We start from the raw sequence: 26,173 nt of genomic DNA, 5'->3' as shown, positions 1-26,173 counted from the left end.
CCCCCGTCTACGGGACTCTCTAGGCAAGAATACTGGAGCGGGCCGCCATTTCCTTCTCTACCCAAACAGCCAACCAATTAGCATGATATACTACACTAGCAAACTGAAGCATAAATATCATATGATTACCTCAGGAGATACATAAAAAGTTTTTAACAAAATTCAACATTCATTTATGATAAAAATCTCAACAAAAGTGGGTATAGAGGAAACATATCTCAATATAAAAAAAGGCCATATATGAAAAACCCACAGGTAACATCATACTCAATAGTAAAAAGTTGAAAGCATTTCCTCTAAGATCAGGGACAAGACAAGGATGCACACTCCTCCACTTTAACACAGTATTAGAAGTCTTAGCCACAGCAATGACACAAGAAAAAGAAAAAAGGAATCCAAATTGGAAAGGAAGAAGTGAAACTGTCACTGTTTGCAGATGACATGACACTATATATAAGACATCACCAAAAATCTATTAGAACTAATAAGTGAATTGAGTAGTTGGAAGAAATAAAATTAATAAACTGTTGGTTACATACTAATAACAAACTATCAGAAAGAGAAATTAAGAAAACAATCCCATTTACAAGTGCATCAAATAGAATACAATACATAGTAATAAATTTAACCAAAGAGGTAAAAGATTTGTACTCTGAGAACTATTAAGACATTGATAAAAGAAACTGAAGACGACACAATAAATGGAAAAACATACCATTCTCACAGACTGGAAGAACTAATGTTGTAAATGACCGTATTACACCAGGCAATTTATAGATTCAATGTAGTCCTTATCAAAATACCAACGGCACTTTTCACAGAACTAAAACAAGCAATTCTACATTTGTATGGAAACACAAATGACCTGAATAGCCAAAGCAATCTTGAGAAAGAAGAACAAAGCCAAAATACCAGATTCCCTGATTTCACACTATACTGCAAAGGTACAATAATCAAATCAGTACAGCACTGGCAGAAAAACAGACATACAGGTCACTAATCGGTGAAATGCAAATCAAAACCAAACCAGGATGCCACCTCAGACCTGTAAGAATGGATATCATCAAAAAAGACAATAAAAAAACAAATGCTGGTGAGCATTTGAGAAAAGGAAATCCTTGCACACTACTGGTATAATTTTAAGTTGGTACAGGCACTATGGAGGGTCCTCAAAAAATTAAAACCAGAACTGCCGCACGTTCCAGAAACACCACTTCTGGGTACTTACCCAAAGAAAACAAAAAGACTAAACAGAAAACATATCTAGACCTCAGTGTTCACTGCAGTATTATTTACTGTAGCCATGATATGTAAGCAACTTAGGTGCTCATCAATGTATGAACGGATACAGAAGATGTGATCTATATATATAATGGAATATTACCCAGCCATTAAAGAGAATGAAGTCTTGCTATTTGTGAGAACATGGATGGATTGAGAGGTATTATGCTAGGTGGAACACATCAGAGGAAGACAAATATCACTACCATGTGGTCTCATTTACATGGGGAATCTAAAAAAACAAACAAAACAAAAACAGACTCGGAGATATCAGAGGGGAAGGGGCTGGGGCTGAAAGAGATTAAGAGGTACAAACCTCCAGTTATAAAATAAATAAGCCATGGGATGTAATACACAGCATAAAGAATATGGTAAAAAAAAAATAATATGGTCAATAATATTTTAACAAATTTATGTAGGAACAAATGGTTACTAGACTTAATGTGGTGATCATTTCATAATGTATACAAATGTCAAATCACTATGCAGTACATCTGAAACTGACATAATATTGGAAATCAACTATATTTCGATTTTAAAAAGTTATATTTACACTGTAGTCCATTAATAGCCTTATGTCTAAAAAAAAAAAAACATATCTTTTCATTTAAAAATATTGCTAAAAAATTGCTAGAAAGTGCTAACCATCACCTGAGCCTTCATCAAGTCATAATCTTTTTGCTGGCGGAAGGTTTGAAATACTGCAAGCATTACCAAAACGTGACATGCAGACATGAAATAAGCAAATGCTGCTGAAAATGGCATCAACAAGACTCACTTGATGTAGCTTGCCACAAAACTAGACTTGTTAAAAAAAGAGAGAGTGAAGAAATACCTGTGAAATGCAGTAAAATGAGATATGCCTGGAGTTTTCCTTTTTGTACTGTCTTTGCCTGTTTTTGGAATCATACGTCATTTCTATTCTGCTACTTGCCCATATAAGCAACTTTCCAATATTCTTGTAGGTGAAGTGAGTTTCAGACAGTATATAGTTGAGTCATGCTTTATAATCCACATTGCTGCTATCTGTCTTTTAATTGGTATATTTAGACCATTTATGGTTATTCTGGGCTTTCCGGGTGGTAAAGAACCTGTCTGCCAATACAGGAGACTTAAGAGATATAGGTTCGATCCCTGGGTCAGGAATATCCCCTGCAGGAGGACATGGCAACCCACTCCAGTATTCCTGCCCAGAGAATCCCACGGGGAGAGGAGAGCTATAGTTCAGAGGGTCGCAGAGACTTGGACGTGACTGAAGCAACTTTGCACACAATTACTCTAATTACTAATATGTTAGGATATAAATTTATAATTTAACTTTTTGTTTTCTATTTGTTCTGTTTTTGTTTCTGTTTTTTCCTATCTTCTTGTGAGCTACTGAAAAACTTCTCATAACTCTATCTATGAGAGCTTTTCAGAATTTATGAGTATATCTCTTTGAATAGCTTTTTTAGTGGTTACTCTAAGTACAATATAAATATAACTTATCACAGTATACTGGTGTCATCATTTTACCAATTTAAGTGAAGTGTGGAAACCTTACCTCCATTATTATCCCTCTGTCCTCACCTGTTTACAATACAAGTTGTCTCAAATCCATTCTCTACATGCATTTAGATCCACAGCAAACAATATTGTGATGTTTCAACTGTCAAACATAGTTTGGAAGATGCAGAATAAGATGGAAAGTCTACTGTATTTACCTGTAATTTTGCTTACATTATATTATGTTCCAAAAGTCTCATTTATCACTTCCCGTCTGTCTAAAGAACGTCTCTTAGCCACTTTTAGGGCAGGACTGCCTACAAATTTTGACTTTTCCTTTATCTAAAACTGTGTTCTTCCCCTTCACTCCTGAAACATATCTTCACTGGACATGGGATTCTGAATCAATAGTTCTTTCCATCCAGCATCTGGAAAACGCAGCAGCCCCTTCTGCCTCTACAAAGTCTGAATAGAAATCCACTGTTACTGAACGGTTTATCCCTACTGGTAAGGGGTGTTTAAGATTTTTATTTCTTGGTCTTTAGTTTCCAGAAGTTTCACTATGATACATTTGGTTTGGATTTCACTGAGTTTACTCTGTTCAGAATTTGTTCTACTTCTTAATCTACAAGTCTATCTTTTGCCAAATTTGGGGAATTTTTGGCCATTCTGTCTTTGAGCACGTTTTCAGCCCCACCCTCTTTTCTTCTGGAACTCCAACCATACCAATGTTAGATATTCTGTTATAACCACAGGCCCCTAAGGTTCTCTTCTGTTTGTTTTCCTCAGTTTATTTCCTTTTGTCATCTTCAATGTCATTGATTCCTTCCTCTGTCACTTCTCTTCTGCTGTGGAACTCATCCATTGACTTTTTAAAAATTTTTTGGTTATTTTAATTTTCAGTTTTACAATTTCCATTTGGTTCTTCTTTACAGTCTACTTCTAGGTCTTCACTAAGCCTCTATTTTTCACTTGTTTCAAGTGTGTTCATAGTACTCACTGAAGGCTTTTCACGAGGGTTGCTTTAAAATCTCCTGCCACACAATTTCTAACAGCTTTGGCAGGACACTGGCATCCACCAATTCTCTTTTCATTCAGCCAGACCTTCTTGATTCTTGTTTTGATGATCAACTTCTGTTTGAAACCTAGACATCTGGGGTATTATGAGATGCTGGATCTTATTTAAACCTTTCGTGCGGATTCCTCTGATGCAGGCAGGGGGACTGAAGTAAGACACCTTCTCATTACTGGCAGGTGCGGTGAAAGTCCAGGATCACAAGCAGGCCTTCACTGACACCTGAGGAGGGGTTTCCTCATTACTGATGGGCAGAAGTGGGGCTTCCAAGTCTCCAGTATCCTTCTACCGGCACACGCCCTAGCTGGGAGTGCCTCATGCCTGTGTGCTACGTGATCATCACTAACACAGCAGCAGATGGGACCTCACTAACAGCCAGTGGGGACGCAAATCCCGACTCTCCACTCCACCTTCCCTGACACCACCCCAGGAGAGAAGCTGGGGCACATCACTATAACCGTGGTAAGGTTGGAAAGCTAGGTCTTTGCTGGTATGAGTCAGGGTGGGTCCACAGTTTTTTCTGTTGTTTCTGGCTGTAGCAGAAATTTATTTTCTAAAAATTTCTACCTTGCCAAATACACTGGCTCTTTTGTGGTCTTTGGCTTAAGGGCAAACTTTTGGGGGAGCTGTTTTTGTCTGTACCCATTCATGATTCTGGGTTGTTGGCTTTGTCAGTTCCTCTTCTGGAAAATATGGAGCAAAAAAAGAAAAAGGAGGGAACTCACCACCACATTATTCTTTGGATCCTTAGCTCCCTAACTCTCTGCCTTCTTCTCTCCATCTTCAGCCTTCCTATATGTGTTTTGTACATAATGTCCAGGTTTTTTAGTTGTACTTGGCAAGAAGGAATAGGGAAAAATACATCTACTCCATCTTCCCAGATTTATTTTCAAATAATTAATAAAAAAACATTAGAGTAATACTTGTGAGATTTTCACTGCTAACAGAAGGGATCCTGGGTTTTTAAATGTTGAGAAACACTAATTTAGAGATTTCCTTATAACTCATCAAGATTCCTTTCATATCTGTCTACTATCAGTGTCCAAAAATAATTTTTTTCCTTTTGGGCTGACTTATTTTTAGTAAAAAGCTATTGAGTCTTGGGCGGTTTTTTGTTTAGTTTTAAATACAGAACATACTTCACAGACTAGCAAATCAAGTCATGTTCATAATTTAAATTTTTCTAACGTGAGATGGAAAGAGCATAGTCTATACAAATGCAAATACTTAATTTCACAAAGCCCCACTTAATGAAATCATGAACTTTCATCTAGTGATCGCTTTAGATTACATAATATTTTTAAAGCTACTAATGCAAAAAACTAAAACAAAAAAACCAGGAATATACAACTTCTGAACTGATCACAATAATATATACAAATGTTAATAAAATTGTGCACAGCTTTTTAATGCAGCTCTCTTCTTAAAAGAAACTGTATTCAAACATAAAACCCTGATATATAGTTCACTACTGCTATAATAAATAATTCTATAAACATCTACAACTTCACTAAGCAAATGAAAGCATAAAGACAATGAGGCGTTCCAGAGTAACAAGAGACATCTTTATCAGTGGCCTGGTTATTACAAGAAATTAGCCACTTTTCACTCTGCTGAGCAAAACTGCTCCAAAGCCTGGAGGACAGAGCGACATCCAAGTATTGGGGTGGCCAAAAAGTTTGTTGTGGTTTTTCCATAACACTGTATGGAAAAACTGGAAGAAACTTTTGGGCCCACTCAATAAATAATTAACTATTTTTAATAGTACACGTAAACAGTAAAAATGAAAAGATGACAAGACATGCAAAAACTGCTCCTCAGCCTCAAATACGGGGCTGAAAATGGCCAAGTTTATAAACTACAAACCTAATTTTCCTGATGTCTAAGTAATGGACCAATGGACTTTTCAGCTCATTAGGACATTAAGGAAGTCTAAATCCTACGTATCAATGAGGCACGCTTTTAAATAAATCTGTTTCCCTTTACCCAAAACTTGTTATTTTGTTTTGGTAACAGATAGATCAGTGTTAACTTTATATAAAAGTATTACCATTAGAACCGACTGAATAAGACATATATGATACCCAAGGCTTAATGCCATTCAAATTGTGATTACTGACAAGTTAGCAAATATCTCATTAATTATTTAGATATACAAAAAAACTATCAGTCAACTAATTTTTCCTTTTAAGGAAATAAATTTTTAAGGAATACAGATCCTTCTTTTGGGGAAAATGTTCTTAGTTTTGAAATCATACAATTAGGCAACTAAGGCAAATATCATACAGTTTAAAACTGAAGATTTTATGGAAGATTTAAAATGAGCTTTCTATAGAGAACTGAATAATAAGTTTTTCTCTCTCAATGAAAGTTACAACATATTACAAAAGAATGGAAAGCTTAAATTAACTATAGAGTTGTAAGTAGTTTCAAAATATATAAGGACTAAGATTTTTCACAATTTATTACCATACTAACAAATACACTTAAAAGGAAAAGTTTTATTATCTCTCTATAAAAACTTAACAAAGGCCAGCTGAATTAAAGTTTATGTTAGTAGTGAATAGGCATCTAAACAATTTCACATATACCCATCCTTCTTAAACTTTGGTATCTACCTTTATTTAGCTGGGTGAAATAATATTTTAAAAACTACACTGGCCAATGCCAAGACTAAAGCCTGTAAATTACACATGCTAAGAAAATATGCTTATGAATTTTACTTAAAAAGACTATCTGCTGAAAATCTTCAGTCATGGATTTACCTTATCAGCTTTCAGCTTTCTAAGGAAAGATGGATTGTCATATCCCTTTGCTTGCCGTGCCTCTTGCAAATGGTTGATCATCCACACATTTTTTCTCTGCTTTGCCAAATCAAGTGCTGATTCACCCTGATGATGTAAGCAGAAGAAATTCACATTAAAAAAAAAGAAAAGAAAGAAAAAGCAGAATATTTTAGTTACAAGCTTTTAAAACACTTCCACAAAGATAAACGGACAGCACTATTACTTCATTAACATTGCTTTTACATTTGGCAAAGTTAATCACTAAAGACTCTAAATGATATATTACTTATGCTTTTCCGATTAAGGTACAGTCAGAAAATATATTTACACATCCTGTTCTATAGACTATTTCTGGCTTGCATTTTAACTTATTTTAGAGAGTAATCAAAAAGTAGGTATTTTAGCACCTGCTGGATCAGAGGCTATCACTAAGTTTATGCAGTTATTCCAAATTCTTTAAGGGTTTCATTAGTAATAGTTATTGCTACAAACCATCCTGCTATAATACCAAACTGCCAGAAATCTCCCTGTTTAATTTCAGTGATGAAAGAAGTCTAAAGAAGAGAAGAGAGAAGAAAAAGAAAAAACTTCCACTTCTACTACCATTATATCTGTATTCTTGATCATGTTAAATTCATTCACCCATCCAGAAACTTCCTAAGAGAACTAGGGCAGTAAAAAAAAAGTTAAACGCATTTGAGAGACTTGAAGCTCCCTTTAATTGCAAGAAAAAGACCATCAGGAAGTATAAATGAACAGAACTAAAATGTTCTAAAGGAAGTAAGAAACGAGTGTCCCCAATTCTAGATTTATGCTTCTTTATGCCTTTATTAATTTAAAATTTTATTTCTCCTTTTGGTAGTTAGATACCTACATTTTTATTCTATTTCATAGTTTACACTTTTATCTACTTCCTCAAAAAGAAAAAATAATTTTGTTTGCCAAAATTTCAAGAATTAAGGATGAATATTCAAAATTACTTTAAAAATGGAAGAAAAATACTGAAATTTTATTTTTAAAAACTGGATAAAAATGAAGAAATGAGGAGGCCTGGGTGCCTTACTTATGAAGGATAATTATTAATCAAATATGGAATATAGTTTATTCAATTTAAAAACAAACACTGAAAAATAATCAAACAACAAAATAAACACACCACTACCACCAAGAGCAACAACAATAACAACACAACAATAAAAACAAAAAGCCTAACCAATCCTTTAATAAAAAGATCAATAGTATTTAATAAGAAATGGGCTAACTTAGGTGAATCTTCCACAAATAGGGATATTTACGTTAATGTGTCTCCTTACCTATTCCAAACTTCTATCACCTAGGTTGTCAGAACCAGCTAGTTAATCCAGACTGAAAGATTACCTGAATAAAGCAATCCCTTGGGTAACAACTCCCAGAGAACATTCTGCAGCTGCCTCGGTCCCGCTGAGCATCCCCTCCACTAGAGGGCCATGTGACACCTAAGGATTGCCTAGATAAAAAGATGGAGGGAGCTTTAAGAAATCTTTCAACTTCTCTTCTAGTCATCTGACTACTTTTGTACAGTTCTTTTATTCAGCTGGCAAAATAAACAAGCAATTAATTTTAAAAATTCTATTAAAACCAAGGATCCAAGTCAAGTCTATATTTAACACTCCATGTGTTAGCCAAAATAGCAAGTGATAATAACAAGAGCAGTAACAAGAATCATGGAGTATTACAGAGTATGTAACTAACTAGTAATAAAAGATATTCTTCAGGGGTTTTGGTGAGATAAACACTATGGAAAGTGGAAGATCACTTTTTGCTTAAGTGAGGTAGAATTTCATTATTAAAACTAAGGAAAGTTCTTCCTCAGAGACCATCAAGGTCGGGTACCTAAGGGGTAATGAAAACTATTTTCTGAAAATAGTTTCTTAGCACTTTTCAAGAAACCATACAAAAGTCTTTCAATGTATTAATTAACAAAGCTCAGGAATTTTACATTTTGCACAAGCTAAAAATTATGTCCTTTGATAATTTTCGAAAGAATAAATTATAAATGTATAGGCAGCACTCAAGATTAATTGCCCTCTCCAAACTCAATTCATCTGAATTTATCAACCAAAAACATGTGTAAGGAGGTGAAATATATTTTTTAAATGCACAAATGAGATGCTACCATGAAAAGGGATTACTGCATAGGTCATTTTTCTTAAAGTCTTAAGTTTCCCAAATCACTCTCTCCCACTATTGTTACTACCTCAGAAGATTTAAATTTATTCTCTGTAACCATTAATTAGGGACATGGTTTTTAAACTGTTTTAAGCCATGTCTGATGAAAGTCTGGTGACTTCCTCACCAGAAAAATGCTGATACTTTTTCATGAACAATTTTAGAGCTCGTGGACCTACCCCTTAACCAAAATCCACTGGTGGGACCCAGATTAAGACCCTCTAATTGAGGGTATATGGTCATTCCTAATCCTTCTAAGGATAAAATTAGTCATTTTAAAGTTACCTATCATTTAATAAGGTCTCCAAAATAAGTTATTATTTTGATAAAAGAATCATTTACTTATATATTGTAAGAACTGAAATACTCAAATAACTAATTTACAAGGATATAAAGACAGATTCCTAAGAAATTTATGCTTAATTTTATTTAGGAAATAGCTTTTACAAGGAATAGAGTTAATCAATAGTTAAATACTATAACATATACTTTTTCATATTCTTTGAAAAATGTAACTTCTATTAGCTATTAAAGCCATATCCAGATTTACAGGTTCCATCTTGGTACAATTCATGTTTATCAACCAGACTTTCTTAAGACTTAAAATGAAAAAGAAAAATACACAGCTATAAATCAACTTAATCTGTCAAATTCCAGGACAAACAATCTAGGTTGGTTTTTTTTTAATTAACAAATTTTTCACATAGCTATGTGACATTCCACATAGCTAAAAGGCACCACCTCAAATTATATATGTCCTGTTGCCCCAAAAAAGCTTATTTCCTTCCGTCTTCACAACTTCAACATGTATCACAAGACACTCAGTTATTCAAAACAAAACTAAATCAGTAATGTTTTTTCTTTCATCTTCATTTTTATTCTACCTTTTCTTTTCTACTCTAAATTATTATTTCCAAAACCATTCATTTTTCTCCATCACTTCAATCTTAGGCAAAAGTAACATTATCACTTGCCTGATTTATTATACGAACCAAACTGATCTTAATACATCCCCTTTCATTTTCTTAATTCTTCAATTTATTCTCCAAGTAACAAAGTAATGTTTAAAATATATTTTAAACACAAAGATTATGTAACAATTCTACAGCAATCTTCCCAGTTTGACTGTGAATACAGTTAGAGCACTTTCTCACGGCCTGGCACCTGTCTCTCTGTGGCTCTTGCTTGGTCAGCACTGTCGTTCCCACACCGCTAACATGACAAGCTTACTCCTGGCCTTGGCCTCACACTTGTGGGCTCCTCTACATGAAAAGTGTTTTCTCATGTATCTAACTGGTCTCTGTCTCAGAGGCATGCACAAATCACTCTCACCTGATACAGCCCCCTTAGCCCTCATCACGACCACATCTGCCTCTGTGTATGTGTTTGCTAACTTATTTATTGTCTATTTCCTCAATACGGTGTAATTTTCTGAGAGAATAGGGACTTCGTCTATCTTCAGCACTGACTGCCCAGCATTAAACAAACATTTGTTGGATGAATGAACACTCTCCACTAGAAGGCAACCAGGCTTCAGCGTATTAGGAATGCCAGATTCCAGTAGAAAAGGTATTTGATACTTATTTCACTCTTTTAATCACATTAAAATTACAGTTTTAAACAAAAATCTACTTTTTCACCAGTGTGGTTAAAAAGATTGTTTTTACTCTGATAGTATAAATGCTCCCTGAGCAACTGAAGCAACTCCTTAGACTTTATTTCCTTTAAAAACAGTGTCACTTCAAATAAGTCAGAAGAAAGACAAATACCTTATGATACCACTTATATGTGGAATCTAAAAACAAAACATCAACAAAACACAAGCTCACAGATAGACTGCTGAGTGCCAGAGGTAGACAGTGTGGGAAGCTGGGGAGATTAGCGAAGGGAGTCAAAGGTATAAACTGCCAGTTCTAAAAAAAAGAAATCACAAGGATACAATACATGACAACTATAGTTAACAATTGTTGTTATTTAGCTGCTAAATCAAGTCCAACTCTTTTGCAGCTGCAAGTGCTGCAGCTTGCCAGGCTCCTCTATCCGTGGGATTTTCCAGGCAAGAATACTGGCAGGGTTACCATTTCCTCCTCCAGAGGGATCTTCCCAACCCAGGGATGGAAGTTGCATCTCCTGCACTGGCAGGTAGGTTCTTTAAAACTGAGCCACCAGCAAGCCCACAGTTAATAATACTGTAGTGCATATTCAGAAGTCACTAAGAGTAAATATCTTGAGGGTTTGCATCATGTGTGTGCTAAATCACTTTAGTTGTTTTGTGTCCGACTCTTTGCAACCCTTTGGACTGCAGCCCACCAAGTTCCTCTGTCCATGGGATTCTCCAGGCAAGAATACTGGAGAGTGTTGCCATGCCCCCCTCCAAGGGATCTTCCTGACCCAGGGATCAAACCCGTGTCTCTGAGGTCCACTGCACTGACAGGCAGGTTCTTTACCACTATGTCCATCTGGGAAGCCCAAATCTTGAGGGGTTTGCATCACAGGAAAAAAGAAATTTGTAACTGTGATGGTGATAGATGTTTACTGGACATGCTAGTCATTTTGCAAGGTGTACAAATGTCAAATCATTATGTTGTACACCTGGGAGTTCTATGAAAGTGAAAGCATTAGTCACTCAGTCATGTCTGACTCTGTGACCCCATGGACGGTAACCCACCAGTCTCCTGCATTGGCAGTTAGATTCTTAATCATTGAACTGCCTGGGAAGCCAAAAGCTTATCAAAAGTTTATACAATGGTTAATTTGGAGTACAAGATGAAAAGACATTAAACTTACAAACCACATCTCAAATACATAAAAGTTCATAACTGAAGAGAAGTTATCTAAACTTTTATATGCTAAGAAAAGATGATTTTAAATGCTCTGAAAATACATACTACTAGTTTCAAATTATAAAACTGTGCTGTCACTTTGTAATTCTTTGGTACTACTGTAATTTCAACATATCTATACGATTCTTGGCAAAGTCTATGGACATACACTATTTGCCATAGGGAAACTGGTTCTATTAAAATATAACACTAAATACTGGAAATGTATTCCTGAGGCATAACTCACTTTAGGAATGGCTATCCAGTAGCTAACAGAAGAAAAATAACACTTTAAAGCAATTCAGATCATCTAAAATATAAGGTCATCTCGTTAAATTTTTTCTCATAGGGATACTGATTAGGTTTAGTCAAACTCCTCCTTTCTTTTTCTTCAGGCCTTGGGATCAGCCTAATTTACTAATTACGATATTACAAACTTTTCAGAACTTCCTACTTTAAAATGTTTGGGAAAGCAAAAATTTCTCTCTATGATTTCAGAAGTGGCAGAGATGTATGCCAGCACAGTCATGAAAACCAGCCTAGGAGTGAAGCTCAAGACAAGAATCTTCATTCAGTCAACAAAACTTAAGAGTGTTCATCACACTTCAGACATGAGGGTAAGCTGACTGTCCTCTTCCCATAAATTTACCAGCAGGTAACTAGACCATTCTGATCACTTTGGGTAGAGACAAAAAGACTTGAACTTGAAAAAAGGTAAAAGAAAATACATTTTTTTCTCAACTTCTTAGCCTTTCCAATAAGATATGTAATAGTAACTTTTAACTAAGTACTTTTAGTTAGAGACTCACTTCTAAAAATTGGTTGTAATTATAAATAAATTAGTCAAAGCTATTTTAGTAGTTTAATCTTCTCAGAGTATTCAAACAGAGAAAGAACTGTTCACTGCTACATAAAAAGATACCCTGATCCAGCAGGAGATAACCAACTTTTTGATTGCCATTTTAGATTATTATGCAACTCAAATTCCTTTCATATTTAAATAGAATATACTCCTTAGAAATTTAAGAGGCATGACTAAGAAAATACAATGGCTTATAGTAAAAATTAAACAACATTTGTTAATGAGTACAAAGTTATTTAAGAAGGCACATTATTAAAAGATGTTTAAAATTTTCAAGTCATTTCACAGAAAAAGTCTGTTGCTAAAAGACAAGCTTTAAAACTAAGAATGGTTAACCAAAATTTAAGATTACCAATAGAATTTTCTTGCAGGTATTCATAAAAATGTCTATAAATTTCTAAGTGCTCAGAGTGTAAATGTTAACATTGTGTATACTTTTGGGGTACATTTTTCTTTGATTACTCCAGCATAGACAGAAATTCTCCTATAAATATCATTATCAAATTTAAAGGTCTTGACTTTTATAAAAATAAGATAATTAATGACCAAGTCAAAAAATTACTGAAAGTTATGCATACTTGGGATAAAACCTGTGATTCTCTGTAATGATATTATTTATTTATTTATTTAGGTTGCGTGGTGCTGCATGTGGGATCTTAGTGCAATAATCTTTTTAAAGAAACCATAAAACTACCTATTCAGCTATAAATAGATAAAAGTCAGTAAGAATTCACTAATGAAAAGGTCACCAAAATCTGAAAAATACTTCAATACTAAAAGATGAAAATAAATAAATTAGTTTTTCAAAACAAATTCTTGCATGGAAACAAAGGGTTGAGAGTAAGTTAAGTTTCTTCCACCTCTGACAGTCTATTAAAAAACCTCAGTTTTATTAAAGAATTCCAACTTGGTAATCGCATTTCACAAAGCACAATCAATATAGGCAGTTTTACCTTGATATTCTGGGCATCGACGTTAGCCCCAGCCTCCAGAAGCAGACTAATGACTGTGGTATTCCCTGCGAGCACTGCCCAGTGCAGGGCAGTGTTTTTGTGATACTTGTCACCAAGGTTAACTGAAACATTGAATGTTAAAAGCAATCTAGTTGGATCCACACTGAAAAGGAAAAAAAAACACAACAACAACAACAACCCTAATTTCAATTATAGAAATCATTACAGATACTAAACTGACTGTGGTTATATTCCATCTTGGAACACTTCTATTCTAACCTATTTTTGACAACTTTAGAATGAGTAATGAGACAGCATTTTTAATATGAAGTATTAAGTATGTTCTACATCAAAGAACATAAACTAGTTCCAAGAGAGCGCACAGTTGGTCCTGATGTTCATATTCTACATCATGGAATTAAGGTTATTAATATCTAAATACTTAAACAATTAAAATTTTCCAAAAATGATTTAAGGCAACTTATTAATGTTAAACTTGCCAACACACAAGTCATATAAAAAATGAGTTATACTTTTAATAAGAAGGTGCTTAAGACTACCTTAAGGATACTACAACTACCAACATAAAAGTAAACATAAAGACTCAAAATATCCAAAAAAATAATCTGTGTCATATACTATGTATTCATTGTAAGAATTTTAAATGTTAATAAGTGTAACATTGATTGCTTTTCCTCACCACCTGTGTTACATTTCATCATGCTGAAATGACCTGAGTAAGTGTTCTGTAACGATTACATACCTGTGTGTCCTATAAGCTGCCCACATTAAAGGCGTCATCCCATTCTGATCCATCATATCTACATCCTGATAGAGTAAAAAGCCAGACAGTAAAAATTTCTAAGTCCCTACCAAATTTACTCAGAAAAACATAATTTACTCATCACAAAAGAAATCAGAATGATAACACCACTCAATCAAGGTTGATTTATGAAACTTTTTCTTACTTAACTTTAAAATAAAACTATTTATTAAATATTTAAATTAATATGGATATAAATATCTACATAAATATACTTATTTATAAATATAAATATATATTTAATATTTAATTAACTTCTATTTATAGTTTTCTTTTAAGATGCTTCATTCAGCCTTTTAATGTTTTCATTTAAAGATCTTGACCTACTCTTGATCTTTCACCCACAATGAACAGATTAAATAAATGACATGTTTCTGAAAAACTTATTTATATTAATTCATGATATGAGAGAATAATAAAACCCTGTTTATTTCTAGCCATTTTAAAACAAAGAATAAATTCAATAAATTTTAAAAGAGTCAAATATTCTGAATCTATTAAAATTTACTGAATTTGTTCTTTATTTTAAAATGCTTTTCATCACTATGTCACTATGCATAAATATTTTTAGAATTAACTAACTCTACAAAGTCTGCGATGAAAAAGCAAAATAATAAAGCAATCTTCTGTCTTACTCCCTACCATTTTCATTTTTTTAAAACTCATTATTGTGCTTTTTACTCCCACATACTTAAAATGAAAAACCTGAATTGGTACTTATTGATTTTTCAGTTTTAGGCATTATCCTCAATATCCGTATTTTACATAACCTCAATACATAAAATGGCACATTCTTTCTTCTCACTGCCCCATCACAGACACACACCTTTCCTATTCCTTCCTCTGAACAGATAATAATTCAGGTTCTATAAATATTTGATACTTATATTATTATAAATATGTATGAATACTATTCCCAAAAAATTTATGTAGAAACTATGATTTTTTCTTCTCCTACCCAGCTTTTCGCTTTCCTTGGTACTGTATTTTTTCTCCATTATGCTTAGTTCTGTTTTTTTTTTTTTTCTTTTTAGCAAATTAGAACTAAAACTACTACCTATTCAACCCAAACTCTTTTCAAGTTATCTAAATCTTCTTTCAAGACATGCTAATGTATCAGGGATTCTATTAGTTTCAGTTCCCTACAATTCTTTCTCTTGACCCACTCCAGCAATCAATTTGGATTGATTCTGCTATGTACCTGAGGTATCTGTCTCATTAACTAGAACAACACTTCTTTAAAGATCAAAATTGTTTTAAAGTCATCTTTGCATCTACTTTTCTGGGCATGGAGAATAATAAAAAACCATTTGTTAAATGAAAAGACAAGTTTACCTATCTACTCTTCTAGACTTGGGAAAGGCATGGGCATTAGAACAAGACAGACATGATTTTCAATTCCTAGCTCCATGCCTTAACTGTAAAATTGGCAAAATTACTTTAATTCCCGGAACCTCAGCTTTCCCATCTACAAATGTGAATACAATAATGGCTTCGTAAGACCCCAGTGATGATTAAATGGAATGATGTGTGTAAGGCAACCTAATTCTATAGCCTGGAACATAACAGACATTCAATAAAAATTGTTTCCTCTTCGTCCCATCCCCATCTCCCATTCCTGGACTACATCAAACCCACAGATGTTATCCAACTTATGTTATCTAGTCTACCACCCAGCAGAGAGAGCACAGTTATAGTGAGTACACTGTAAAACACTTCATAACTCTATGTACAGTTCTCTGTAAGTCACTCTTACTGATGCGAGTATGTCTCAAATGTCCAAATACATTGAGGTAAAGAGAAAAAAAGCCGAGAACCATTATCTTGACAAGAGGTAACATATATCCTTGGACATCACTAATTTCAGTCTGTCTCATGACAACTATAGTTAGGTATTGTGCCTTATCACTACAAATCCATTTCTAAATTTATTCTATGTGTTGTTGGGAATATCTCATGTAACCTCACTCATTATTTACATTATACTTTTTTTTTCCAATAAAGATATTTAAAAAAAGCTGCTCTGAAGAAATGACAGACTTCCTGGCTTCTTACACGAGAGCTGAGTACTGTCACTTATTTTACTTCCTTCACTGCCCTGGTTTCAAGAAAGCTCAACTAAATTTGATGTCCAATTAAAACAAACATGTAAATTCTTAAGTTTCTTCTTCCTTCTTAGTTGTAAGTCTCTGCAAGTGACTTATTAAAGTGACAGTATTAAAAATATTAATAAATAAAAAATGTAAAACTATGCCACACCTCTAGAGTACTAAAAGAAAAATGAAAATCAACCTTTTCTCTCTTTGGGTCAGGATTTAAAACTTGGTACTTCTTTTCCAAGTTCAGCCTGGACGTATGAGTATTCTCTATTAGGAAGAATTAACAAGCCCAGATCAAAAGGTTATGGGAATTCCATGATCAACAGGGCTCCATTACTTAGCATTTTCCCCTGAAAATCATTCAAAAGAATTGGTAGTGAGCACTGAATATATTTAACAGTATAACTAACATGAAACAACTGTGATGAATAGAATGACGAACTGAATGGAAATGTTATTTGTTCTAAGAATGTAAATTTGGAACAATTAATAAAAAAGGGGGGTGGGGGTGGGAAAAGGCTGAAAAGAAAGTATGATGAGTGTCTACCCTGCAACAGCTATGAGTCAAAGAAAATTATTTAGAGCTGAAAAATCAAGTGACAGAAATGTAAGTTATATTTATCAGAAAAAAAGTTAACACTAAGAAAAACAGTATTACTAATGACAAAATAAGATGGAGAATAAGTAGGAATTAGAAATACACTAATTTTATTACTGCTTATAATTGGGAACTAATCAGAACTAATCAAAATTGAGTAAACACCTGATTAAAGTGAGAGAGAAAAGGAGAGCGAACTGTGTGACTGAGAAAAGAATTACCAAGCAGAAGAAGAGCAGGCACAAAGGCCCCATGAAAAAACTTTCAAAGCTGCTGAGCGAACTGCAAGACAGGTGTGGTAAAAGCAGTGAGTGAGGCAGAGACGACAGAAGATGAGATGACAGGTTTCCAGGGCTAGACCACATGTAGTTCAGTAGGCCAGAGAAGGACTTTGGAACCCACTTAAAGTACAATGGAATGCACATTAGAGGGGTTTTCTTTCTATGATATTTTAGCATGTACACTGACAAATTCTGGAAAAATACATAGTAAACATTAGAGGAAGAGATCTCAATGGGGGTGAGGAGACAAAGAGAGGTGAGATTTCATTCTCTAAGCCATATTTTTCTGTTATGTTTGAATACAGTAAGTACTGTTACTTTTGTAAGCAGGAAAAAAATTACTCATGAAAAAGGAAACTAATTATCCGTCAGACATTCATTACCATCATCATGTATTTACTGCACGAAAAGTACTGACAAAAAAGTCTACCCTTTAAGACTTTTATAGCCTCCACACTCTGCCAGAGTTAAACTGACTGAAACATCCAAACTCAAAAACCAACAGGTTAGCAAAGAGAGCCAAGACTTTATTCCACTATTCCTACCCAGTGAAAACCTGGAAGAGAAAAGGTGAACATGTGTTGTAAACTTATATCTGTAATACAGAAGGCCAGTAAAGACACTGTCGCGTGCAACAGCGCCATCTACTGCTTTTATCCCCAGTCTAGAAGGAGCTGTAGAACAAGATGGTCCCTCCTGGTAGCCGGTCTCCAAAGACAGCCTCCAACAGACCTCCTCTCCGAGTGTGCAAACCTTTGTGTCCCCACAGTGAACACAGGCTGGCCCTGTTACTTGGCTTAATTGACAGAATGGAGCAGAAATGTTGCCATGCTGGTTCAAAACCTTTTAAAAAAAGTCCGACAGCTTCTGCTTTTGCTCTTTGGGGAGCTCTGCGCCACCATGCTTCCCTGCTAGAGAGAGCGCATGGAGGGGTGGTTGTGGAGAAGGAGAAATTCTGAGACTGCATGGAGAAAAAGAGACAGGTATCCCAAGTGAGCCCAGTCTTTTGGCCATTCCTATCAAGATACAAGGTATGCAAGTGAGACATTCTCCAGCCAGCGGAGCCCCTATATATGTCCCCCCTGCCATCTTCACAGGAAGAACCACCCAGCCAAGCCCAGTTAACCCAGAGAACTGTGAAATATAATGGTGGGTACTGTTCTAAAACCATCAGATTTAGGGGGCAGTCTTTAACACAACAACAGATGATAAAATTCCCCCTTTCAACAATGAACGTAACCAGCCTTCGCCTCCTTTTCTTAGCAATAGCGTACAACACACAATCATCACTGACTGGCACTGTCAACAGCAAATACCTCAAAGGAGTCACAAAATAGTATTCAAATCCTAAATCTAATGTTTCGCATTAAAATAACAAATATATGTTAACAACACTGAATTAAAATCATTTATCTTACTTTTATGGTAAGATCCTTAACTATAAAACTAATGTGTAAGTACAACTAGAAAAAACTCATGAAAGAAAAATTAAGCGATATAACTTTTAACAAAATACATTTGCTATTAGGAAATCATGGTACATATAAACTGATAATATTTAATGTGATTGTAGTCACTACATATTCAGGAGTAATTAGGAAGAACCACTTAAATCATGAGAATTCTTCTGACATGTAAGAAGCAGTATTTTGGACATCGGAAACAGAGAAAATGAGTGAAGAATGTATCCCCCTTGAGAGGGACTTAATATAGAAAATAACCAGTAATATGTTCAAAACAGTTTAAATGAATTCAGATAATTTATTCAAAGGGTGTAATTAAGGGGGAAAAACAGACAACCTAAATTTTCTCCTAAGAACTTTCTGAAATTTATGTCTATCACTACTGGAAATAAAAACCCAACTTAATGGGTCATTATCTGGGTCATAACTGGTTTTTATACTTTTAGGTTAACTACAATAAAGAGCTCATTTATTTACTCTCTTCACTCATCAGAAAGTACTATTTTAATATCACTAGACTGTTACACTTGTTAACACCAATGATATTAAGTATTCAAACCATGAAGAAAGTTTGATTAAAATCTACCCCATTGTGATTTTTTTTTTACCTGTCCTTTTGCTATGAGATAAGCAACAATTGAGGTATGTCCAAACTGAGCAGCCAAATGAATACAGCTACATCCTTCTCCATCAATTAATGAAGGGTCTGCACCATATTTCATTAGTTGCACAACCATAGATAGATGGCCTTGTCTAAAACATAAAAGAATAAACACTCAAATATATAAAGTTATTTCAAACAAGAAACTCTGGAAAGATCTTTAAAAAAAATTAGGTAATGGTAGAAAAGATTAGAAAAACCTTATTTTATGTTATTTTAAAATAGATATATGTCAAGACACATTTAGGATTTTATGTTCTTAAGTCTTAACTGGTATAAAAGTCTTTGAAAATTTATACTCATAACTTCTTGAAACATGTATTAAATAGTTACTATATTCTATTAATCCTATTCCAGTATGACCTTAATTGTCCCATGAACTAGACACTTCTTTCAGTGTAAACATATACAGACTGCAAAAGTATTCCAAAGTTTAACCCCAACTTATAATTAACTGGATTGATATCAGCATGGTTAATTCCTAAAGGACACTTTAGACAATAAACTTTGCTTTCAATGCAAGTAAACCTGGACAGCAATAAATGAGTTCATTATTGACATTAACTATCAGCATAACAAGTTCTCCCATGCATTTCAGCACATCATTCTTTTAAAAAGTCAGTTATAGACTGCTAAAAGAAGAAAACAATCCAGAAGTAAATTTAAACCTTGTGGCCCAGTGCAATGGAGTTGAATTTAGGTCTCCTCCAAGTTGATCCACAATAGCACCTTTCGAAATATAGTATCTATAAGACAAAATTTTAAATAATTAAGACAATTTCCAAATTCAACTTTAAGAAATTATATGAAAAATAAAGAAATAAATGTTCTTTATTTTAGATCTCATGCTAGTTTATGCCTCTGGCAATAAACAGTCTTCTGTGAGTTTTTAAAATACACTAGGAGAATTTTATATGAAACATATCTGTCCTGTTTGTTCCATAAGTAAAAGGAAAACAATGTTTTGAATTATAAAAAAGAATAGCAAAGCCAAACAACCATCATATAAAAAAGAAAGCAGTCCAAGAGACACAATATTTGGTTCCTATAGTAGGATCAGGTAGAATTTTGGGAAGAGGAACAGCTGTAGTGTAGGCCAGACACTTAACCTACCATGGGTAGAAGCTGTTTTACCTTCCTCACAAGATTACTGTAGATTAACTCAAACAATGTATGTGAAGGAGTTTTCTAAACTGTAAAGTGTAATATAGAGGTTCTTTATGATGCCTTATTTGTGATGCTTTTAAAGCTATGTTGCTTTAAAAAGAATGAGCAACCTCATTGCTTACTAAATTAAATGTCATAACATCTTGATATCCTCTAAAATGAACAGGACCTAGTTGTTTATATAATGCTTGCTTTCAAACTGATTAATGCAATGAATCTTGAATACAAATGATTTCAAGGCATTTGATGGCAAGTATTTGACATATGTATTTTATTGAGGTTCTTTAAACTGTTCTAAGCAATTACTGCTCTAGGCCACTAATGCATTCACTCTTAATGCTCAGTTCTACACATTTAATACATTCATACTTATGAGCTTGATTCAGAAATTTTCTTCTATGTATGCCTAAATTGGTGCTTTTAAGGCATTATGCAATGAAGGGCCCAATTCCACTCTATCATATAGAACAGTTTGAAGTAACTTAAAAGTATTTCCAGATTAACATATTTTCAGTCCAAAATAATTTTCAGTTCAGACAGTCTGAACACAAACATTCAAATACCCCTAAACTGCTTCTTGAGATACTCAGCAGACATCAATGTAATAAGAAAAATGGTTTTTTTGTGCCCAAAGAGAAGTACAGCACTGCCAAAGAACTGCTTTGACAGGAAATATTTTCTTAAAAATTCCAACTAGAAAGAAATCTTTAAAAAGCAAGTTTATTGCCTTCTCTATAGTTAATATAGCTGTATTCCTGAGAGGTACTTTTACTCACATTTCAAATTCATGCTAGGACTATGGCAAAGAGTCATTTCCAAAGTTCTAAAGTATAACTTTGTTTTCACAAGGATAGGGGAACTTTTCTCCTGCATTCTAAAGAATAACTTCTTTTTCATTGTAAACTTTTAGAAGAAAAACACCAGCTTTTTATAATCTATTATTCTTTGTAGCTTGAATACTTTAGTTCAAAACTCCTAAATTCTGAAATCTTATAATTCTTACTTTTAAACCTAAGCCTCCTTGCAATACTATAAGAAGGTTATTACCAAAAAATATACTTGCAGGTACTAATGATCCCTAGGTTTGAGAAGAGAGTATCAGTGAACAAGAGATAGCAACACATCTCTGAAAGAGGAAAAGCAAAGAGCTAAAACCCAAATGTCTTCAGAAACAACAATAAGAAGCAAGCCAGAATATGTTTTAAAACCCTAGAAAGGTTAAGGGATTAAAGGTAAGAGTTACAACAAAAGGAAAAGGTAAGAATCTGGACTGTAAACAGAAACAGTGGTTCAAAGTCAATATAAGTTGCTAAAAATTGTTGTTTTCCAACTTATATTCTCACTGAAAGTAATTATTTATTTAGCATCACCACAGGCATTTTGGGCTTTCCTGGTGGCTCAGACAGTCAAGAATCTGTCTGCAATGCAGAAGACCCAGATTTGATCCCTGGGTCAGGAAGATCTCCTGGAGGAGGAAATGGCAACCCACTCCAGAAGTCTTGTCTAGAGAATCCCATGGACAGAGGAGCCTGGCGGGCTACAGTCCATGGAGCTGCGAAGCGTGGGACACGACTGAGCGACTAACACACATGCACACAGGCATTTTAGTGACGTGGACGCGATCAAGCCGCCAACAAGACTACTCTTGTTTTCTCTGCAATGTGTTCTTAAAATGTGGCTATTCAAAATTTTAATAATATGATGGTGATAACTGAAAGTCTGTTAAAATCAGACTGACTCTAGTGCCCTTACACTTCTCACGCTCCTGCTGATTTTAACACTCAGCCATTCAGTATTTGCCAAAAGGTGATTCAGTGCATCTTTACCAGAGAAGTTTAGGGACTCAGGGAATTACACCACAGAAACACAGGAGCCACTGAAAATGTAGCAGTGAGAGTTGACAAGCTGAAGGGGCATTTGGGAGCTTCCTGTTGTGAACTCTACACGTTCCACAACGTTTAATCAGCTGTGTTATGTCTCCTAAGTATGAATGGTCAAACATGATCAGTTAATTGAAAAAAACTTCAAATATGGAAGGAAACCGAAATAAACAGAAGCTTCAAATCAATAACACACAGAGAAGAAAACCTTAAAAGAGAGACTAACGCTGGGAAAGACTGAAGGCAGGAGGAGAAGGGGCCAACAGAGGATGAGATGGTTGGATGGCATCACTGACTCGATGGACATGAGTTTGAGCAAACTCCGGGAGCTGGTGAAGGACTGGGAAGCCTGGCGTGCTGCAGCCCACAGAGATTGGGGTCACAGAGAGTTGGACATGACTGAGTGACTGAGCAACAAATAATTAATATCCTCCAAAAAATAAAAGATAATACTCATGACATAAGAACAAAACATTTTTTCAAACTGGGGTGAGAGGTAGAGATCAACAAAGAATGCTTCAAATTGAAAGCGCAATAGATAAAATTAGAAATTCAAAAGAAGGATTAAAAGATAAACTAAAAAATCTCCCCAAAGTACAACAGCTATAAAAGGACCATATCAATGTACAATGATGTGAACTTTCACAAAGTGGAGGATAAAGAATAAAAACTCCCATGTTTTTAAGAGAAGAAGAGTAAGCCACACACACAGAGTGTTCTCAGAATTTATAAGCTCCATGTTTTTAACAAATCCCCATACTCATTAGTTACACCTTGACTTGAAATCAAACTGAAATCAGAGACTATAAGCATTATTATCTGTTGTTAATGAAGAACCCCGAGATAACAGGAGACTGCTAAAGCCAAAAACCTGCAGTAAACCTTTCCAGTTCACTCTATCTGGATAAAACTTCAGGAACAGTTCAAAGACTTCCACTTGAAAACATGAGAAATGTGAGAAATCCAGGTTAGGTGAAGGTCTCCTCCTTTCCAAATTGTACTTACTTTAATCTTATCATCATGAAAGTGACCCAGCTACTTTGCTTGCAGTAAGTTTCTTTAACACGTCCTGATGGAACTTAAGACACTTCTCCATTGTCTCTGGGGCTCCCCTATGTCTTGCTGAGTACATGAGGACACGGCAAGGTCCTAACCACTCTTCACATAAGACGTTTCTCAGAGCTGTGCGTGCATCAAGCAACCTTGAGGATGAGGTAATGTCTCCCTCTGGAACAAAAAGCAACCTTGCTTCCTACATACCATAAAAGCAATGAGAAGAGGAGGGAGCGGAGCAGACAAGAGACAGCGCGGCAAGCTGAGCAGCGGCGGGATCCACGGGCCAGCACACCACCAGCCATCAGCCCCAGCACTCCAACACTGGTGCGCATGCCCCGGCCGCCAGGCTGTCACCTCCGCAGGCACCGCCCTGCGCTCCTAGACCGTCCCCGGGTGGGGCCCGCGGCCACACTGGGGCACGCCTAGCCAGGCCCGGGGGCACTGATCAGGTGGGCACAGCCGAGGAGCCACGGACTGCAGCCTGGTGCGGACACTGGTGCATGGATGCTGTAGTTGGGGGGCGGGGTGGGGGGGATTGGGTAGACAGCTGGACCGTTCACGTGGGCCATCGGGAGCCCCCCTGCCAGGCGCGGAGGCCTACATCCTGCAGAAGTATCGGGACTACAGGATCGTCTCCAAGTACACACTGTGGAACTGCATACCCAAGTACTGATTTGAACAATTCAGAAGAATAGCCAGCTTTTATTTCCTTGTATTTCCCGTATAGCTGATTACTGATACGCTCAGGAGTCTGGTGAGGAGTGGTCTCTCCTTGTTCTTCCTCATCACTGTCACACCCAACTCCGGTGAGCTTTACAGACAGAGAAGAGGAAGGTTCTAAAGAATCTGTTCCCGCCTATCACCTTTCATCCAAACCAGTCATCTGGCTTGTCTGAGCCAGTTCATGGGAAATGTGACTCACTTGAAGAAGGTTGCTTTTGTAACTGCTTTAGACGGATTCTCGAGTTAAGAGACTGTTGTTCTTTGTCCAGTCACTAAGTTGTATCTGAGTCTTGACCATGCCATGACTTCAGTGCACCAGGCTTCCCTGTCCTTCACTCTCTCTCTCAGAGTTAAAATAAGAGATTCTACAATTTGGTGCCAGTTTGGTGCCCTGCGAGTTTGAAGAAGAACCTATTGTTCTCACACGGCATCACATGGAGATGGCATCTACGTCGCTTCACCCGCTGTGTCACCAGCTGCCCTAACTGCTAGGACCTGCTCCCACAGGGCGTCTGAGACATGACCCCATCGCACAGCCCACTGACTCCTGACTCGCTTAGTGTAGATCCTTATGTTCTCTGCCATCCTGATGAATGAAGACGACAGTGACTAACGGCAAGAGCAGTCCACCTTTTATTTCCACAGTCTGATCACTGACCTTTAGTACTTAACCACCAGCTCTAGTCAGTTCCAGAAAATCCCCATCATCTTGAGCATCTCTCTCTACCTTCCTTGCCACCCCCAGCCCCTGGCAGTCACCAGTCCCCCTTCAGTAGCTTTTGTTTGCTTATTCTGGATTTTTATTAACAGAAGCACACACTAACGACCCCTGCGTTGGGCTTATTTCACTATGTTCTCGAGGTTTATCCACGCGGTAGTGTGTGTCAGTGCTTCAGTCACAGGTGAATAATATTCCATCAATGTGGGCAGACAACACAATTTGTTTATCCACCATTCACTGATGAACATTTGCGGTGCTTCCACTTTTTGGCTATTATGGAGAACACTGTTATGAACATTTGCATAAAAACTTCGTGTGGACATAGCTTTTCAGTTCTCCTGCATACATATAAAGTAAAATAATTGCTCTAAAGCTGTATTTTCCAAACTGACTGCCCTCTTTACATTCTCATCAGCCATGTTTGAGATTCCAGTTTTTCTACATTCCTGCTGAGGCTTGCTGTCCATCTTCTTTATTATACTCATCCTAGTGGGTGTGAAGTGGTACCCACCATGGTTTTAGTTTTACATTTCCTTGGTAACTAATGATGCTGAGCAACTTTTCATGAGTTTACTGAACTTTTTAAATTGTCTTTTGAGAAACACCTTCAAAATCATTGGCCTATTTTTAAATGGGGTTGTCTCTTATCCATGAGTTGTGAAAATTCTGTGTGTGTTCCAGACACAAGTCCTTTATCTGCTGCCAACATTTGAACAAAATGATATTTGCATTTGAAATTATTTCCAAAAGGAAGCATCTAAATTCTTGGTAATCACATTGTTGCTGACAAAGTCATGCTTTCTGTGTTAGTCTCTAAATTAAAAATAAAAACACTAGGGGAAAAAGTGGGGGGATGAGAGAGAAGATGGTGGAGGAGTAGGTGGACATGGGAGTACATCTCTCTCCACAGGTGCACCAGGAATACATCTTCCGATGCACACGATCTCACAGAATACCAGGTGAGAGTTGATAGGAGTCCCTGACCATTGGAAAGGAATATATAGATCCACACAAAGTTCAGTAAGATGAAGGAAGGAAGGGAAAAAAGGAGAGTGAGCAGGACTGGACCTCCATCCAAGGGCTGGGGTCAGATCCCCAGGTAAGACCAACTGTTTGACAGAGGGGAGGCATTTGAGGCTGATGGGAGAGTGCGGCAGCTGACCTGTGACAGTGAGTGAAGTGACAACCACACAGACAATCCCTCGGCAGCCCTACGTGCCCCAGGAAAG

General features: G+C 36.0%; 1 protein-coding gene across 2 annotated transcripts in view; it reads right to left on the bottom strand.

The window, feature by feature from the left end:
• Positions 1-26,173, bottom strand: part of ZDHHC17 (zinc finger DHHC-type palmitoyltransferase 17) — a 101,037-nt gene that overhangs the window by 31,529 nt on the left and 43,335 nt on the right. For both annotated transcript variants that reach the window (XM_070454234.1, XM_020886155.2), the window contains exons 4-8: positions 20,066-20,143; positions 19,345-19,489; positions 14,236-14,300; positions 13,473-13,635; positions 6,607-6,732 (exon numbers count right to left, since the gene is read on the bottom strand). In XM_070454234.1, the coding sequence (XP_070310335.1) occupies positions 6,607-6,732; positions 13,473-13,635; positions 14,236-14,300; positions 19,345-19,489; positions 20,066-20,143 (577 nt within the window). The remainder of the gene's footprint in view (positions 1-6,606; positions 6,733-13,472; positions 13,636-14,235; positions 14,301-19,344; positions 19,490-20,065; positions 20,144-26,173) is intronic.

Source organism: Odocoileus virginianus, chromosome 24 (genome assembly GCF_023699985.2).
Source record: "Odocoileus virginianus isolate 20LAN1187 ecotype Illinois chromosome 24, Ovbor_1.2, whole genome shotgun sequence".
NCBI lineage: Eukaryota > Metazoa > Chordata > Mammalia > Artiodactyla > Cervidae > Odocoileus > Odocoileus virginianus.
This window is presented reverse-complemented; position numbering and strand designations above follow the sequence as displayed.